At 43.0% G+C, this 13,922-nt stretch overlaps 1 protein-coding gene across 1 annotated transcript in view; it reads right to left on the bottom strand.

The window, feature by feature from the left end:
• Positions 1-7,284, bottom strand: part of DPP4 (dipeptidyl peptidase 4) — a 44,195-nt gene extending 36,911 nt beyond the window's left edge. The window contains exons 1-2 of the mRNA XM_068407413.1: positions 7,235-7,284; positions 7,068-7,152 (exon numbers count right to left, since the gene is read on the bottom strand). Of these exons, the coding sequence (XP_068263514.1) occupies positions 7,068-7,152; positions 7,235-7,240 (91 nt within the window). The 5' untranslated portion in view covers positions 7,241-7,284. The remainder of the gene's footprint in view (positions 1-7,067; positions 7,153-7,234) is intronic.
• Positions 7,285-13,922: the final 6,638 nt, after the last annotated feature.

The following is a 13,922-nucleotide window of genomic DNA, read 5'->3' as shown; positions in this document are numbered from 1 at the left end:
GATTCGAAGGGGGATGGGGTAGTAGCTGGGCTTGCACCACTGGGGCAACGCTCTAGTGTTGAGGTAGACCAGGAGGCCTCCCATCCCCCTGGGGTGAAATGGGTGTGCTCAGCTCGCTCCCTGAAATGCCTGTACACCAATGCACGCAGCATGGGGAATAAACAAGAGGAGTTAGAAATCCGTGTTCGGTCGGGGGGCTATGATCTAGTGGCAATTACAGAGACTTGGTGGGACGCCTCGCATGACTGGAATGTGGTCATGGATGGCTATGTCCTGTTCAGGAAAGACAGGCCGCTAAGGAGAGGTGGTGGAGTTGCTCTTTATGTGAGTGAGCAGCTAGAATGTATTGAGTTCTGTCCAGGGGCGGATCAGGAGCGAGTTGAGAGTTTGTGGGTGCGAATTAAGGGGCAGGCTGGCAGGGGTGATACTGTTGTGGGTGTCTATTACAGGCCACCGGATCAGGATGAGGACGGTGATGAGGCCTTCTACAGGCAGCTGAGAGCAGTCTCGCAATTACAGGGTCTGGTTGTCGTGGGGGATTTCAACTACCCTGATATTTGCTGGGAGGCCTACGCAGCCAGCCATCCTCAGTCCAGGAGGTTCCTCCAGTGCATTGATGATAACTTTCTGATGCAAATGGTGGATGAGCCAACTAGGAGAGGAGCACTGCTGGATCTGATCCTCACTAACAAGGAGGGTCTGGTTGAAGAGGTGAAGGTTGAGGGCAGCCTTGGTTGTAGTGACCATGAGATGGTAGAGTTCAGGATCTCATGTGGCAGGAACAGAATAGCTAGCAGAATTGCAACCCTAGACTTCAGGAGGGCCAACTTTGGCCTTTTCAAGCAATTGCTAGGGGAAATCCCATGGGACAGGGTACTAGAAGGTAAGGGGGCCCAAGACAGTTGGTTAGCATTCAAGGACTGCTTCTTCCGAGCTCAAGATCAGAGCATCCCAACAGGTAGGAAGTCAAGAAAGGGTACCAGGAGACCTGCATGGTTGAACAGGGAACTGCTGGGCAAACTCAAGTGGAAGAAGAGGGTGTACAGATCGTGGAAGGAGGGGCTGGCCACTTGGGAGGAATATAAGTCTGTTGTCAGAGGATGTAGGGAGGCAATTAGGAAAGCTAAGGCCTCCTTGGAATTAAACCTTGCAAGAGAGGTCAAGGACAACAGAAAGGGCTTCTTCAAATACATTGCAGGTAAAGCCAACACTAGAGGCAATGTAGGCCCACTGATGAATGAGGTGGGGGCCCTGGAGACAGAGGATAAAAAGAAGGCGGAGTTACTGAATGCCTTCTTTGCCTCTGTCTATATTGTTGGAGGCTGTCCTGAGGAGCCCCGGACTCCTGAGGCCCCAGAAGAAGTCAGGATAGAGGAGGAATCTGTCTTGGTAGATGAGGGCTGGGTCAGGGACCAATTAAACAATCTGGATGTCCATAAATCCATGGGCCCTGATGGGATGCGCCCGCGGGTGCTGAGGGAGCTGGCGGAAGTCATTGCTAGGCCACTCTCCATCATCTTTGCTAAGTCGTGGGCAACAGGAGAGGTGCCTGAGGACTGGAGGAAAGCGAATGTCACTCCAGTCTTCAAAAAGGGCAAGAAGGAGGACCCGGGTAACTATAGACCGGTCAGCCTCACCTCCATCCCCGGAAAGGTGATGGAACAACTTGTTCTTGATGCTGTCTCTAGGCACATCAAGGATAGGGGGATCATTAGGGGCACTCAACATGGCTTCACCAAAGGGAAGTCATGCTCAACCAACTTGATAGCCTTTTATGAGGATGTTACCCGGTGGATAGATGATGGTAAAGCTGTGGATGTGGTCTATCTCGATTTCAGTAAAGCGTTTGACACGGTCTCCCACAGCATCCTCGCAGCTAAACTGAGGAAGTGTGGTCTGGATGATCGGGTAGTGAGGTGGATTGTGAACTGGCTGAAGGAAAGAAGCCAGAGAGTGGCGGTCAATGGGACAGAGTCCAGTTGGAGGTCTGTGTCTAGCAGAGTCCCTCAAGGGTCGGTACTGGGACCAGTACTATTCAATATATTCATTAATGACTTGGATGAGGGAATAGAGTGCACTGTCAGCAAGTTCGCTGATGACACAAAACCGGGAGGAGTGGCTGACACACCGGAAGGCTGCGCAGCCATTTAGAGAGACCTGGACAGGCTGGAGAGTTGGGCGGGGAGAAATTTAATGAAATATAACAAGGGCAAGTGTAGAGTCCTGCATCTGGGCAAGAACAACCCCATGTACCAGTACAAGTTGGGGGCAGACCTGTTGGAGAGCAGCGTAGGGGAAAGGGACCTGGGGGTCCTAGTGGACAGCAGGATGACCATGAGCCAGCAATGTGCCCTTGTGGCCAAGGCGGCCAATGGCATCCTGGGGTGTATTAGAAGGGGTGTGGTCAGCAGGTCGAGAGAGGTTCTCCTCCCCCTCTACTGTGCCCTGGTGAGGCCGCATCTGGAATATTGTGTCCAGTTCTGGGCCCCTCAGTTCAAGAAGGACAGGGAACTGCTAGAGAGAGTCCAGCGCAAAGCCACAAAGATGATTAAGGGAGTGGAACATCTCCCTTATGAGGAGAGGCTGAGGGAGCTGGGTCTCTTTAGCTTAGAGAAGAGGAGACTGAGGGGTGACCTCATTAATGTTTATAAATATGTAAAGGGCAAGTGTCATGAGGATGGAGCCAGGCTCTTCTCAGTGACATCCCTTGACAGGACAAGGGGCAATGGGTGCAAGCTGGAACACAGGAGGTTCCACATAAATATGAGGAAAAACTTCTTTATGGTGAGGGTGACCGAACACTGGAACAGGCTGCCCAGAGAGGTTGTGGAGTCTCCTTCTCTGGAGACATTCAAAACCCGCCTGGACGCGTTCCTGTGTGATATGGTCTAGGTAATCCTGCCCCGGCAGGGGGATTGGACTAGATGATCTTTCGAGGTCCCTTCCAATCCCTAACATTCTGTGATTCTGTGATAATACAATAAGAAAACCAATATCAATACTAATACAAAAGACACAAAGTTATACTCAGCCTATAGAGCAGTAGCAAGTTCCTCCAGGGATCACAACCATTGAGGAGAAAGCGGAAGAATAAGGCAGAGCAAATAACACCCCCTCCTCCCCAGCAGCTTTCCCATTTATAGTGAACCTGACGTTAATGTTATAGGACACACCTGTGGGCCAGCCTGGGTCAGCTGCCCTGGCCCTCACTGCTAATGGCCTTGATCACCGTACCACTGCTGGCCACAAACTGAAACAAAATGTAACAGAAAATTGATTCTATACATTTTATCCCTGCAAAACCAGGACAGATCCATAGATTTAAATACCCTTACAGATTTTCTAGCTTTCTCCCTAAACACCCTTGAACCTAATGCCCTTCAGAAACTGGAATAATACAGGACCCCTTATTCCCAAGAAAACCATGACAGATCGCAGCTGCCAGACTCATTCATCTTGTGGCACAGGTCTTCAAATGCAAGGGTTGTATATCAGCCAGAAGCCTCTTTGTAATTTAAACACACTGTTCAGTTGCATGCAGGCTGGTGACACTGGCAATAGTTACTCCTCCACACTACTCAGTCACAAATTTGCTTATGAACTAAGAATGGACAGAATGCAGATAGGATAAACAGGGAAAGACTGTAGACATGACCATCCCCAATAGAACAATGACGAGAGCTATTCGGAGACTTTTTTTTTCCTTTTTTTCCAGTTATACAGTAACACGGCTGTGAGGAAGATCTGCAACCTCACCTCTCATGAGTCCTTGAAGCATGAAGCTGTCTCAGCAGTCCCAACACTCTTCAACTTCAAATCCAGGATGACAACATGAACTTATCGGACTTCTGCTGCCAGTAACCCTTAACTCTATTTATGGTAGCTTTCTACCAGCCACTAGTAATACCAAACACATCAGTTAGGCATCAGATCCACAGAGTACCTTCAGGCACCTTAAGGTCATTAACTTCCCCAGCACCTGCTGTGCTTTTCCAACCTCTTCTAAGCACATTTCTGTCAAAAGACCACAGAAGCCCATGCCTAGTATCATCTAACCATGACAGTGATGAGCCTTCCCATTTAGCGAGTATCTCATCCTTGGAGAATGAGACCTCTGGGTGAAGGAATCTGGTTTATAGGACCCCCCACTATAATGCTGTTGATGACTTGCTCATGGCAGCAGAATGATACGAGATATTGCACTGTCTCCCTTCTGCTCTCAGCATTGGCTACTCTTTCTCTCACTCCTGGCCTTCCTGCTCAGCTGGCTGCAACAAGAACTGCTGTTAGAGAAGAAGTAATGGTGTATGGCCACTGGATGTTTCAATCTGCCTTTTGCATGGAAAGTTACAGGAGAAAAAAAATGTGAGAAGCGTAAGTAAATGGATAAGTGAAACACGAGCAGACAGACGACAATTTTTTAGAAAGTACTCATGCTTTAAGGGTAACCACTTGCTACTGTAGCCACCTCTTGAACAGTTCTTCAAAGCATAACAACGTTTTCATCAACAGACTTCAAATACAACCCCCAAGGCTGTTTTGAGATTAAACTGTTTGATGCAAGTAGCCCCAGGTGGTTAATACAAAATAATGTGGCAAAATAGATAGTGGAGATAAACAAAAAGTATAGAATTTTGCACACAGTTCTGGCTGAAGACCCTTAAGGTAAATACCAAAGGGCTGCACCCAAAATTAGGGAACCCTTTTGCAAATTTAAGTCTGCAGTATTTGCCGATGTTAAACGGTCGCAAGGAAAGAAGCCAAAGTTCCACTTGCCAAGCCTACAGTCCAGCCAACAAGCCAGAACTTCTCTGGAGTGGCAAAATTTCACAACCTTTCACAGCACTGGAGCCCATTTATCCAACTGATTCTGTGCTGCATGACTACTAAGCTTATGAAATAAAAGTACATTGAGAAGCATGGCAGGGGGAAGAGCAGCAGACCAAAGGTAAGAAATCCAAACACAAAATTATCCGTGTATATCAATAATCATCATTTTCACCCCCTGCACAATGCCTGGACCATTGGGATGAAATAAAGACTGCAATTACAGTGAGTTTTATCAGAACAGACTTTGATTTCACATAGTCACAGTCATGTGAGCTCCTGCTGCTGCTGCTGCTGCTCCTGCTCCTCCTCCTCCCCCCCCCCCCGCCCCCCACTGCCCCTCAACTTTGCCTCCTTTTATTTTGTACTCTGCCCAGCACCTGTACTGTCCCAGGAGGCATCCTCAGCTGATTTGCATGCCCTGAGGTTGTTCATAAAAGCCATATAATCAAACTGTCAGTGATTAAGTGCTCTAACCTATAAAGGAGTAATTATAACTGCACCACCTGTACACTCTCAGCTAACAGAAAACATTTGTTTAGCACCTGTCAGTCAAAAATTCAAAAGCACCCTGCAGTTCCTGAACTATAATGGTCACAGTTGTTACTGCTGGCCTGATTTGGGAAGAGACAGGAATTCAAGTTTTTGAACTGGGACCTCTCCATCTCGGTCCTTATTTTATCTAGAGGGACCTGGTGAACTACGCGGGTGTGCTAGGTAATTTCCCACGCGTTAATTTGAGCCAACAGTAAAAAGACTGACACATTGCCCTACTCTTTTACATGCAAAATGACGCAAGCCAAGGCTGACAGCATGGTGATATTCTGTGTGTCATTCAACAGAAGTGTTTCTTTAAAGTAAAATCTATTTACTACATACTCTATGACTGATTCTAAATTGCAGCCACTTCCACAGCAAAGGGATTCCTATGCTACAATTTATGAAAGAAGAAAACCCATTGCATTTTCAGTAACTGGCATTGAGCTAGACAAGCACCAACTCTTCAGCAGAGTTCAGGCCCACATACTGAATTCTTTCACTAGGTGTTATGCTTGCACACATGAATCTGATAAGCTATTAAGACACTTTCTCTTGCTCTTCCCAACTTCTGAAACTAAGAGTATTTTCTGTCATCTCAAAAAAGCAGATTTTTTGAGATAAGTGGCAAAAAGCTGCCCAAAAAAAAAACAGAAAAGAGAGACAGCATCCTCTGATGCAAGTTTTAGCCCAGAAGGTATGTAATTCAGGTATCCGGACTTTAAAAATCTAGTTTTTAATGACTGTGATATTAATAATGACAGAGCTGAATTGCCAAAAAGCTTAATGTAATTATGCCTTATGAACACTAGTGACGCAAGCTTTGCCTCTTTAATTTACATACAAAAAAACCCACCGTAACTTTCTGTGCACATAAGCCATCGGTGTGTTCAGAAACGAACACACTGTCAAGATCAACATATATGTCTTCACACTTTTTGTGATGCACCTCACAAACAGAAGACTACCAAACATCCAGTCTAGAAAACACTTTGTTTCCTTCGAGTCTGCAGTCCTGAATTCTACTTACCACAAATGCTCAGCTGTTAATCGTAAGGACACAAGAAGAGAGATTAACCTGCAGCTCTGTCCTACCAGCTGGAAGCAATGCATTGCTGATGAGGATTTAATACTATTTCACATTAACATCCAGAGCTACAAGGGCAACCTGGAAAGTATAAACTGATCACAGTCCAAAAATACATTCCAAATATTTTCCTACTTTTCTGACCTCTGTAACTGTGCTGTGTATATACTTTCGCTCAATCACATTAACAAAAGTTGTGCAAACAAAGCAAATCAAAGAGAATATAATCTTATCTTTTCAATGTGCCCTAGAAAACTAAGTGGCATTTTACTGCTGGTTCTACAGCCTTCAGCTACAATAGGAAAGGAAAATACTGAAAACGATAATGCTTATAACTAGTACTTTCTCAGCTCACACGGGGCTCAAGGGACTTTTTACCCCCGCCCCTCCGTCCCCCGTCCTCCCAGATGAGACACCTTGACGAAATACTTCCCAGGACCCAGGAGCTCCAGCTCCATCAACCCTGTTCCCTAAAGCACAAACTTTCAGCAAAACTTTCCCCCCCGCGGCAGTGGGCGTCGCGGCTGCAGAACACCCGTCCAGAGCAGAGCGCGAGCGCCCGCGGCCGCAGGCAGCCCCCCGCCGCCCTCCCCTCCCTGCCCCGCCGCGGACTTACTGCCGGTGAGCAGAGCCAGGGGCACGGCGATGACCGTGACGACGACGGCAACCCCGAGGATCCCTAGCAGCCACTTCAAGAAGGTCTGCAAGGAGAAGTCTCGTCAGGCGCCAGCCGTGGCCGCGCAGGGCCCGCCGCCGCTGCCGCCCACCCTCGCCCTCACGCACCCTCATGGCGCGGAGCGGAGCAGCGCGGCCCGCGCAGCCGCTGCCCTGGGCCCAGGAGCCGAGCGCGGCAAAGCGGCCGGCTTGTGGCTCTGTGATCCTGCCGCTGCCCTCGCGGACTTTCCCTGGGAGCGGTCCTGGGCGCCTCCGTGGGGAGGCCGGGGGCGGCTGCTGCTCGGAGGAAGCCAGCAGCGCCAGGCACCGGGGGTTTGTGCAAGATCTCGGTTTTCCTGCTGGCTTTGCAGCTTCGCGTGTTGTTTTTTTTAGCTGCGGTTTCTCCTTCAGTTCAAACACTTGGAGCACGGTGACATAGCTGTACATTAAAGAGGAGGGACCTATGACACTGAAAAGATTTCTGTAGGAAATCAGATAACGGCCACACAGAAGTCCCAGAAGTGAAATGGCAAAACTCTTAATGCTTTGATAACACCAGCATTTATTGTAAAGTTTCTGCTCTTTGAACTTCTTTCTCTGGCAATCAAGTCATGGAAAGACTGATAAAACTGCAGGAAGGGCTTATATTTATTTCTTTGGCACTGGTTCTTGGCATAAAAAAGAGATGGATGTGTAAGTCTGCAAAACGGAATTTTAAGTTAAGACCAGAAAATGAAAGTATAGGATAAAAGTTTAAAATTTAGCTCTGAAGAGTACCCTTGTTTATCCCATCAGGTAATTCCATTTCCAAGGAGAATTTTGTGTTGAGGTAGTAGGACTAATTTGTGAAAAAGACTGAGAATAAACTGTAAATCAAAACTATAAAGCATTTGATTGTTTAAAAAGCTGAGCATCACCAAGTAGTCAGAAAGCTGTGGGAGTTTCTGGAATTATTTTAAGAGAAGAATTCTAGCTTCAAAAAAGTAATTATTGAGTGGTATCGTTTCGTCCATATTAGCTTTTTTTCCCCTCTATTTGCAGAACACTAGCAGTTATCAGAGAGATGTAGGTATTTTACAGCTTGAGAAATGGAACAGAAAAAGTATGTGATCCGCTAAAGCAAGAGGAAGAGACTCGAAGCCAAGGGAGATAGCGAATGTTCTTAGTCTTGCCTTCAAAATACTTGTGAGAGCTTTCAGTACTGTTGCTTGTTCCTTCACTCCACTTCTGCACACTGAGCACAGCATTTAGTATTTTGCTGCTGTTTCCGAAGCAATCTGTATCTGGAAGTGGGTTAGTAACTTTTTAGGACAGATTTATCTCCTTTAGAGTAACCCAAAGTATTTACAAACATTAAGGGTTTGTCTATATGGAAGGTAATACACTTCATCTAGATATAAACTTATGCTCTGCTCACTATTGTATACCACAGTCCTTGAAGGTAGTGGTTACTACTAGCTATGAATTTACACTGTGCTAGCTATATTAGTTTACTTTAGGAATACCATTAATGTGCCCTGACAGTGGTTCCATGCAGCTCAGTGTAAGTTTACAGTGGAGGATCTAATGTGCTGCAAATTGACAGCTTGCTTAACACTAATTTCTGTGTATAGGTAAGTCCACTTTTATAAAGTAAATCACAGTGAAATAGCAGTCTTTTACATTACTTTTCAAACTAGTATCCCCTATGTGCTGTGAGATGCTTGACCAGAGTTACAGGATGTCTACAGCTCCACTTAAATATCTATCTGGTATCCTGTGCACGCGCTCATCTTGCCAACAACAATAAAAAAGAAAAACAAAACAAAAAAACCCCAACACCTGGGGTGAATTTTACTTTTCCCAGTGAGTAGGAATCACAACTTACATATAATTCAGCCAGTCTGTTCTTTGTTTTCTAAACATTTAAGTAGTCGTCAACACTGTGTCTCAAAGTATAGTACAATCAAATTATAATCTCAGTCTTGTGATAAAATGTACCTGCATGTTACCAAGCTTTTCATAGCTAAGTTGCAGTTTAATAATGTTTTGAGAGATTATCTGCAAGATTTTAATGCTTCTCAGTGTTAATTCTAAGAAGAAAAAAGACCTATGCTGACAAAGCATATGCCTAGCTTCTTCTAGTTTCAGTGGGTACACGATCTTAAGTACCTTTGGAAATCTGGATTCATGTATCTAGACCAAAATGTCTAATAATCTGCAGTGCTTCTGACTCTGGTCATGCCAGAGAGCCTTATGGGACCTGATTCTGTACTCAGAACTACCCAACTGACCCAGTAAGAGTCAAGATAGCAGAATATGTTTTTCATTTAGTTGCAATTGTTCCTAGCAGTGATTCTCTACACCTTGGAAAAATCTCAAATTCCTCCTGTCTGATCAAAATACCCTTGGTCCCAAAAATGATTGTCATGGTTGTGCTTCTGGTGCTCTGTCAGATTGTCTTTTGTGATAGCCTGAGACTTAAAAAGTTGCTCCAGCTAAATATTTCAAATTACTTTATACCATAGTGTTCTTTTGCAATCATATATGTATTAATATGATGCCAAGAGATTAAAGAAATGAATAACCAGCAGTGGCTGCTACACAATAAAATTTGAGAAGCCACAGCTGTTCATCATATTGTAGGCTGAACACAAAAGTATTCATAAAAAAGTTGTATGATTAAGAAGAGCTGCTTACTAGAAAAATCAAAATACAGCTTTCAGCCTGAAGGCTGGTTTTCCCAGACACTTGGTGGACCTGCCAGATGTGATGTGTCCTTCAGACTTCTAGCTTCAGTGAAACTCAAGACTTCGTTATAAGTCTCTTTATATATTTGAATCTTTCCCCCAGAAATTATTTGAGAAGTCAAACAGGAAAATGGAAAACATAAGCTCTCTGCAGAACAAAAAAACAAGGAATTGTTTGCGACTAAAATGTATACAGTGTACAGGTGCAATAACATATTCCAGATGTCTCAGTGTGTGGCTATGGGAGACAAAATATGTACTGGAGAAAGTTTTATGCTGATTCAGTGGCTCACTTCAATTTGCTGTGAAGAAGAGAAGGCAAAAGTGCTATTAGCACTGAGGAGTGTTCAAGTTCTACTTGACTAAGTGTTTCTTCTGATACCAAATATATTAAAAATGTCTGTTTTTTTTAAGAAATAATTTCTTTTTGTTTTCTTTGCATTTTAAAGGCTGAAATGGCATAAGGAGAGTCTTGTAATTCATCATTACACTGGGTTCTGTTTAAGAGGATTGTGAAGAGTGTTAACTGTAAATCAGGAAAGCAAATAAGAAAAAACCCCTGTTTTCTGTGGTTATATCACTGGGACAACCGTTTCAATGTGGCTAGTAGTGGCTGTCATTCAGTTTTTTCAAGTTTATGTATATTTCCTGGCAACTGAAGATTCTTGCCACACGTCCTCAGATCACAGGTGAGTGGTTGGAGTAGCTCAGGTTTCTGTTCATTTTTATTCTATTAACTCTAATTAGTTGTCTTGTTTTGCTTCAATACGCTTATTTTTCCAGATAACTTAGTAATAGGGTGGAAGAGGAAGGATGCTGCACACTCAGCATATAAAATACAGTTAATAAAGGAGATAATATTGGGAACACTTTTTAATATAAGGCCACCTGGAAGTTCTAGGCAGCACATGTGCAGATAACACAGAGGACTCTAGATACTCACATGAGTTCATGGAATATGGAATTGTAGAAGGTGCACATACACAATACAGTCAAAACATCTGGGCCAGTGGTACTGTTTTCATACAACTTAAGGTACATGGTTCAGTTTTCTATTAGAGTGAAGAAGTAAGCACGGAGTGAAGGAAAACAAAAAAATAATTAAGTTTGTGCACCATAAACTGCATCTATGGTACATTTACAATGTATTTCAAATAAGATGCGACCCATACCCTAACTCTTTTGTAGACTTAAAACTCACATCAGGTGCAGAGGGGCATCGCAACAGCGCCATCTTTTATAGCATGCCAGTCAAGACCCCTCATACACACTAAGGCATGTGAGTTCAGTAAGATGTACACGGTTTGGGTCCTTGACTGGAAGGAAGATTAATGTTTCTGAGAGTGGATGAGGGTGTAATTCTGTAGGTAATGCTGAAACATGCTCCTGAGCATAATTCCGTTAAGCAGTCCCACTTGCCTTCCTTTATTTGCCGAGAGCAAATGGAAGCCCCCTCATACAAGCAGCAGCACCACAGGCAATGCAATCAACACTATAACTGACAGCTGTTGCTCCATTGCCTGAAGACTGTGAAAACTGTCTATTATTTAAAAGGAATCTTCAGGCGGCTCTGTTCCTAATTTTCTCTACCAATGTAACACTCACAGTAAGTAAGGTTTAGAATTAACTCTCTCCCTTACTAGACTACAAAATTAAGATTAAAACGTAAATAGTAATTCTCTCTAGGCTTGAATGCTGTAGCTATTCTGCTCTCTCTCAGCCTGCAAACATGGGTACCTGTTGTCTAGAAAAGACACTTTTTAAAGAAGTGACTGCTACTTATTTCTCCCTGTTTGTACCATTCACTGAATTTCATGTAGCATGTATAAGAAATACCCAGCGCATACCTCATTTTTGATCCCATATGGACTTGCTCTGTGATTTCAGGATATGTAAGTCCTAGTCCTGTTGAGCTAAAAACATGTGTTTGGAACTCCTGAAACATGCTCAACTTCATCTCACTTCTGAAGAAAGGGTGTCTTTTGATTCATGGTCTAGATTAGGACTTAGAAAATTAGAGGTTAAGTATTTTGCTGTGTTCCAGACAAGCTGCATAACTTTGAGAAAATAATTTATACTACTCTGTTCTAAAAGCATATAATTTGTAAAAATGTAGGGAAACAGTATTTTCATAGCTGACAAAGCCATCATCAGGAGGTGCTCAAATACACTGGTGACAGTCACCACAGGAAAATGGATTTGTAACTCAGGAATCCTGTCCTTCAGAGCACTAAATATCCTGGACATAGTGGAATAAAACATTTTAAAGACAACTGCTCAACTTGTGGAATAGAGTTAATTGTTTGTACTGTTTCAGCCTGGACCATATGGATCCAACTGTGTGTAACTGAATCTTTTTCAGTTCCAGAAGCACTTGGAAACAAACCACTGTGTACAAATGGGATTAAATAAGCAACAAATATGTATACATTCTTCCCCCCGCTCTTTTTAATCTCCAGTAGTAGTTTGAATGCTATGATGTTTTTTTTTTAGTGCAAGGTTCTATTGAGTTTTAATGTTTAAAGCTGGGATGTTAGAACATTTTCCTGTTTTTCTAGATGCCAAGTTGGGTATGAGTAGTCCCTGATCTGAAATTACAGAATATTGTTCCTGTAGCACTTTGGAGAACAATCTAATCTTATTTTTCCAGAAATTCTAGACCGTTAGTGAAAGATTCAGATGCCTTTAAAAAACAAATGAGACACAAACAATACTAGTTATTCTTAGCAAAAGTTATAGGTGCCCGTTATGATTCAACAATGCTCCTGCTTCACATCAACTTCTACTAAATACTTGCTAAGCCCATTGGCTTTCTCTTAAACCTCCTGCCCTTTAGGACATTTGCATATAGATACCTGGAATATTGGTATTATAGCAAGGGGAGAAAAGGTGGTTTGGGGAGTCATCAGAAGTAAGTGGTGCATAACAGCACCTGTGGCTGTTTTGAGAGTTGCAGCTACTACCATACCTACAAAAACATGCCCTGGCCAGCTGAGAGTAATAATAGTTTGGATTGCTAGAAACACTGAGATCTGCAAGCAAAATGTTCTGTCACCATAATGGAGAAGGCACAGGTGACTGAAATGGCAGCTGTGCTGGTAAATTACTGTACAATGTTGCTAAATGCAAGAGATAATGGACAAAGCAGTTCTGAGAGGAAGATGAAAGAAAAGAATGCAACGTGGATTAGAGTGCACCCCAGGGCCATTTGAGTTGGCTTTACTTGGTGATCTTATAAAATTTGAAGAAAATTATGTGGCATTTTCCACTACTAATAAAGTATATTGCACTTAATATTTTTTCAAAACTGTCATCCTGCTTTTGCTGAGAAACAAGAATTTATGCTAATGAAGAACACTTGTCTGTTCAGTCTTGTTTCCCCCTCTGGTTTCACGTTACATGATTTCTTTTTCAACTAAAGAGAATTCAAAGTTCACACAGCTCTTTTCTGATAATCATTATGGAGAAAATGTGACAAAACGAAATGTTGAGTTTGTTTTATCATTCCAAACACACCACTTCCAAGATCTCAGTGACGCTAAAATATTAGAATAAAATGAAATGGAGTACAAAGAAGCACAAGGGATATACACATGAAAAGTCAACAGAAAGAAGCTTGAAAAAATTTATTTAAGGCTATCATTCTAATATCCTTAAAGCTTAGCCTTTTTATAACAAAGTTTTAAGAGGGATATTCACTTCTCAGGCATTTGTAACTGCCAGCCCCTTACAAATAACACATATAATTGGTGATTGAATCCTTTGTGTGTAGAAGTCAACTTTTTAGAAAAATAGTTTTATCATTAAATATAAATTGGAGTTACTTCAGTCCTAATAATGAAAATATATGAAGATATGGAGCTTTCATAGTCTTAAAGCTGTTAAGATAACCATCCTTAGAGAATAGGTTTTCCATATATAAACCTTTGGCAACACTAAACTATAGTACAATTATTTCCTGGCATGCAAGGGTGACATAGCTTTGTTACACCCAATGGTAAATGACAGAATACAGATTTCAGAATCTCTTAATAACTGGCAATTGGTGCAATGAAGATCTTCATTTATCCCATTTTTATTCTGCATTT

The sequence above is a fragment of the Nyctibius grandis genome, chromosome 9, assembly GCF_013368605.1.
Source record: "Nyctibius grandis isolate bNycGra1 chromosome 9, bNycGra1.pri, whole genome shotgun sequence".
NCBI lineage: Eukaryota > Metazoa > Chordata > Aves > Nyctibiiformes > Nyctibiidae > Nyctibius > Nyctibius grandis.
Note: the sequence above shows the minus strand (reverse complement) of the source record. Positions and strands in the feature narration are given on the sequence as shown.